The 6,000-nt window shown below is 37.1% G+C and overlaps 1 protein-coding gene across 1 annotated transcript in view; it reads right to left on the reverse strand.

Annotated features, from left to right (window-relative positions):
• The window catches only part of LOC128645944 (protein ATP1B4-like), a 218,859-nt gene extending 213,161 nt beyond the window's left edge, over window positions 1–5,698 (reverse strand). Inside the window, exons 1-2 of the mRNA XM_053699290.1 lie at window positions 5,495–5,698; window positions 4,736–4,784 (exon numbers count right to left, since the gene is read on the reverse strand). Of these exons, the coding sequence (XP_053555265.1) occupies window positions 4,736–4,783 (48 nt within the window). The 5' untranslated portion in view covers window position 4,784; window positions 5,495–5,698. The remainder of the gene's footprint in view (window positions 1–4,735; window positions 4,785–5,494) is intronic.
• Between the last annotated feature and the right edge of the window lie 302 nt (window positions 5,699–6,000).

Below are 6,000 nucleotides of genomic sequence, written 5' to 3' on the forward strand. Positions count from 1 at the left end.
TTAACTTGCTACACGTGTTTCACCCATTCAGTATTGCTATTGGGCTTCCTCAGGCATGTGATTCTTCAGTGTAATGATACGCCTTTTTATCATGCCAGATGAAATATTAACTCTTTAAGTGTCTAAATGCTTTTTACAAAATCACAGTACAATAATATTCCATACCTATATACATAGAGGATGGGACGGCTGGCCTCAGAGAGGTGAATATTTAATAATCAAATTTAAGGAAAAATAAAACAAGAACCAAAAAAGAGAACTCATTGGTTTTGTTGTTTTTATACATATCTATTGCTTGACCATGCTCACTAACTGACTGCTGGCTGCATTCACCCATTCCTCAGGCCATGCCACCAGCAATCTGAAACCTAGAAGCGGGTGGGGATGTGAACACCCAAGATTATATTGTCTAGACCAGGAATAAAAAACTGGTGGCCCATGGGCATGCACAGGAAACGTAGAACTAAGAATTTGTTCCATAGTTTTGTCGCCCCTAAAAAGTGGAGATGAGTCCCATTAGTTATGCTACTTGATATTAAATTATATCTCAAACCACTCCGACCTAAGGCAATCACAGCTGACAAATGTTAATAAAGGCAAGCAACATTTGTTTTTACGTGTGTGTATGAGTGTGTATATGTGTGTATTTATAAATTAGTGTGCGCCTGTATGAGTGTGTACGAATTTATTTATGTGTGTAGTGTAGGAGAGTATATGTATATATATATATATGTGTCTATTGTAGGAGTGTGTATGTATTAATGTGTGAGAAATGTGGAAAGATGAGAAGTGCTCTTCAAACATGCAAACTCAACTGCAAACAAAATGTGCAACAATCTATTTCGTTGTACCCGGGACTTACCCCAAATGAGCTCTGCCGCCCCTGTAGTCTTGACTTAGCTGTGTAATCCTTTTCATGAGGGAGCTCTGGACATGCCGGGGGACCTACGTGGTCAGACCGAAACCTTGTCGGTGGGCTGATAGCTCCAAAAACATCCGGCACTCACATGAGACTCCGGCAGCGTTTCTGGCTTGCCATGCGTGCATTCAGCGTCGATCGTGACGTCACAGAATTCTCCAGTCGGGGGGCGGTGCTCTCTTTCTTCACCCGGGTTTACAACAAGATACAGGTGAACAGGGGCTGAAGCGGATCCAAAGCTGGTGTGAGTACAAACAGTCACAAAGAAGGCAGGATCCAGCTTTTGTGTAAAATAAAATCCAATTTATTAGGCTTAGTTAAAACGCCAAACAGGCTGCACAAACAGCACAAACAGCACAAACAGGAAAGGTGTGTGAGCGTGACACCAGGGCTTACATGTTTCGGCCAGCAGCCGTAATCATAGCCATAGGTGTCATGCAGGTGAGTACATACTTAAAAAGGTAGTGGTAAAATGTGATTGGACAAAAATACAAATTCAAAGTACGCCCACACTCCACAGGTAGAAAAGGAGTTAACCCTTAATTCCCTGGATCTGAAACAACACATGTGTATACATTTGCAAGTAAATACATGTACAAAGTAGTATAATCTCAAAAACAACATTAGTTGATGATATTAATGTTAAAGACACTGGCCATATAGACCACACAGAATACTTAGAAAATGTATAAATAGAAAATGTATAAAATACTACAAAGTACGGCATAAAAATATAGTATGATTTGCCACATAATAATTAATTAATACTCCAAATACACAATTGTGTATAGGCAGGGGTTTAAACTATACACGATTGTGTATTTGGAGTATTAATTAATTATTATGTGGCAAATCATACTATATTTTTATGCCGTACTTTGTAGTATTTTATACATTTTCTATTTATACATTTTCTAAGTATTCTGTGTGGTCTATATGGCCAGTGTCTTTAACATTAATATCATCAACTAATGTTGTTTTTGAGATTATACTACTTTGTACATGTATTTACTTGCAAATGTATACACATGTGTTGTTTCAGATCCAGGGAATTAAGGGTTAACTCCTTTTCTACCTGTGGAGTGTGGGCGTACTTTGAATTTGTATTTTTGTCCAATCACATTTTACCACTACCTTTTTAAGTATGTACTCACCTGCATGACACCTATGGGTATGATTACGGCTGCTGGCCGAAACATGTAAGCCCTGGTGTCACGCTCACACACCTTTCCTGTTTGTGCTGTTTGTGCAGCCTGTTTGGCGTTTTAACTAAGCCTAATAAATTGGCTTTTATTTTACACAAAAGCTGGATCCTGCCTTCTTTGTGACTGTTTGTATTTATGTGTGCTCATATATAATTGTGAGTGTAATTGTGTGACTGTATGAATGGGTATGTATTTATGTATGTGTTTGTGTGTATATACATCATTTATGTCTGCGCCTGTATGAGTGTGTATGTATTTATGTGTGTAGTGTAGGAGTGTATATTTGCCTGTATTTATCTGTGCTAGTGTATACTTGTGAGTATGTGTGCGCTTGTATGATTGTGTATGTATTTATGTATGTATTTATGTGTGTTGTATAGGAGTGTGTATGTATATGTATGTTTGTCTATCTATAATTATGAGTGTATGTGTGTGTATGTGCGTGCAAGTATATGTGATGTTAATCAGTGAAGAAATATTCATTTGCAACTTTTCTTGGACAAAAATAGGTCATTAAAACTTGCATAACCAGCTTTGTAACCAGATGTGACAACACCTAGAACCTTAAGGCAGCTACTATATTTTTTTCAGCGTCACTTTATTCCGAATGAATTCACTCAAGCCTAGCACAATCACCAGCTATGGCAGAAGCTATATTTCCTTATGTTACCTACACACACAGGTACTTATTTTAAAGTTGTCACCAGTTTTGTTAAAATACCAAAAGGATGGCTTCCCTAGATACAATGCCAAACCTGGAGCAGGTACTTTGGCACAGTCAAGCATTTGCACCCCTGCATGTAAGGCACCCTTGAAACGATTGACCAGAAATGGAAATCAATTCCCCTAATTCAGGGGTCAGCAACCTTGGCTCTCCAGTTGTTTTAGAACTGCATTTCCCATGATGCTTAAGTGTCTTTAAGCTGCCCAAGCATCATGGGAAATGAAGTTCTAAAACATCTGGAGAGCCAAGGTTGCTGACCCCTGCCCTAATTCAAACAATGCATTTAGCCATAAATAGGCCAAGATTGCTATCCATTTCATGACCCTGTGCTAAGAATAGCACACATACTGGTATTACATGTCAATGGTAAAAAACGATTTACCAGAGAATGTTAACACAGCCAACATTTATTTAGCATACCCTATACTTTCAATGGATAAAGCAAGGTGTGTTATCATCGCTCATTTTACAAGTTATGTGTTGCACTTGAGTTCAACACATAGTTGCGCTGAAACTTGTGTGCCTGGAGACTTGAAAAAAGTGCTAAGGCTAGAATATATGCATAACAAAACACATGTATAATATAATAAAATAAAGTATTTTATACACACACACATATATATATATGTGTGTGTGTGTATTAAAAGAAAGGTTTGAACATTGATTTAAATGGATATGGTATATGACAAAATGTTGTTGGACTGGGTGGGCTCAAATGTGTACATGTATCTATCTATATGTGTGTATTTACTGTATATATGGTATATATGTGTGTATGTAAAATAAATATATATATATATATATATATATATATATCAGTGTTCTCCACAGAAAAATTTGGAAGCTGGGTGGCATTACGAAGTAGTTGAGTGGGGGGGGGGGTAAGAGTAATCAATGTCTCTTATTTATAAATGTAACGTAAAGGGACACTCAAGTAAAATTAAACTCTCATGATTCAGATAGAGCATGCTATTTTAAACAACTTTCTAATTTACTTCCATTAACAAAATGTGCACAGTATTTTTATATTTATTTTTAGGTCACCAAGCATGTGCAAGAGTTCACAGAATATACGTATAGGCATTTGTAATTGGCTGTCACAGGGGCAGTGGAAATAGACATAACTTTGAAATTTGTCAGAAAAAAAGTCTACTACTCATTTGAAGTTCAGACTTGGGGGCCGATTTATCACGGCACGAATGGAGCCGTATGCAACTGTTTCCGCGCGAGCCTTCAGGCTCACCAGAAACAGGAGTTAAGAACACTGCTTCTTAACTTGTCCGCCTGCTCTGAGGCGGCAGACAGCAATCAGCCCGATCACATACAATCGGGTTGATTGACACCCCCTGCTATCAGCCGATTGGTCGTGAATGTGCAGGGGACGGCATTGCACAAGCATTTTTAGTTAAATGCTTGTGCAATGATAAATGCCGACAGCATATGCTGTCGGCATTTATCGAAGTGCGGTGGACATCATCGCTACAGCGGATCATGTCCGTTCGCACTTTCATAAAACGGCCCCTAAGTGCTATTTTATTGTCTTTGAACTTGAAGAACTCCACTATTTCAACTTCAGATTAGCGCACCTTCAGCTTAGTACATCGGCAATATCCTAAATTAGTTTTTCTGTGCGCCACCATAGAAGTCTAATATGTGAGGGAAATAGTGCACCCGTGTTATCCAACATCCAGATGTTTTATTATTAATTAGTAACATGAGAGCAAAAATTGGAAGTGCTATGGACCGTACTCTCGTGATGTTAGCACAACATGCACTAAAATTTTTAGGCTCCACTTTAAATCTAGTCAGTAATCTGTTATTTTTTTATGCAAGTGGGTGACTTGTAGACCTTCATTATCAGAGATTTTTATTATTATTATTGCTTACCGGTGGATTCAGGAAAATGTCAAGATGATCTGCAGACCTCATGTCCATACTTAAAAATTAAAAAGAAACATTTTATAAATATAAATTATTTAGAACATTTCAGAACATTGTGCAGTATTGTATAGATGCAGGGTGAAGACAATAAATGATAAGGAAGTTAATGATTGTTTAAGAATATTATTTTCATTAACTAACAAAAAGCTGACTACATTTTAGCCATAGATCATTAGTGTGTGTACCACAGCTCTTAAAATGTCATACAATGCTTCTGTGTGGGGCAATAGTACATTGGCACAGGTAGGTGGTTCAAATTATATACTGCACTAAATAAACAAGATCATTTATAGCAGAGGAAAATGCTGGAAAACAATAGACCACAGAGAAGCATTATGTGCATTATTTTCTAATATATATATATATATATATATATATATATATATATATATATATAAATAATTTACATGCAGAACCTGCTTAGTGAGATAAACAGCACTCAAGCTAAAATTTTCCTTTCTAAAATTGTTTGAGACCTAGCAGTACTAATAAGTATTCTTAGTCTTGTCAGACCTGAGAGCTTTAGAGAATTGGGTCCTTGGTGAGGGTTTTCTACTAACTGGAGAGACAATTTGCCATACTGATTATGCCCTAAACCCCTCAACAAAAATCACATGGATATACAATGAGAATCTCAAGAAAAAAGCAATGCAATAATCAAACATAATACTTATTCATCCCCCCTATAAGTAAAAAGTTGTTTACCTTCTTCAATGGGTATTTATTTTAGATCCTTCACAAAGAAAATATTAAAGTCTTGGTTGTAATCTCATTTCCTCAACTGACATTTAACTCTTTCTTGAGTTCAGTTCAGAAAAGAAAGAGGAACAAAGATGTTTCAGGATGCAGAAAGTCTAACTTACTGATGTACAGTGACGAGGAGCTTGTAGTTTCTCACCTAGAAGTCTCAGATGCTGCAAAACATGCAATATGTGCCTGTCAGTCATTTTGTCCTTAGGTTGGTGTTGAGTTTGTAGACTGTCGCTATTTTTATCCCTTTGGATTCAGTCAGGGTGAATTCACTTTGCAGTGTCAGTTCACAGAGAACCTGCATGAACTGGATCCATTAGCATTTTGTAAATTTAAGGTTAGATTGGGTTAGCTAATTAATGAGAATTCCAAATGAATCAATAGTGAAGCAAGACTTTCTAAACCAGAGTGCACATTCTCTCAGAGGTGATGTGAGAATTTAGGCCACAAATTCTTAGCTC

This window comes from Bombina bombina, chromosome 1 (genome assembly GCF_027579735.1).
Source record: "Bombina bombina isolate aBomBom1 chromosome 1, aBomBom1.pri, whole genome shotgun sequence".
NCBI classification, from domain to species: domain Eukaryota; kingdom Metazoa; phylum Chordata; class Amphibia; order Anura; family Bombinatoridae; genus Bombina; species Bombina bombina.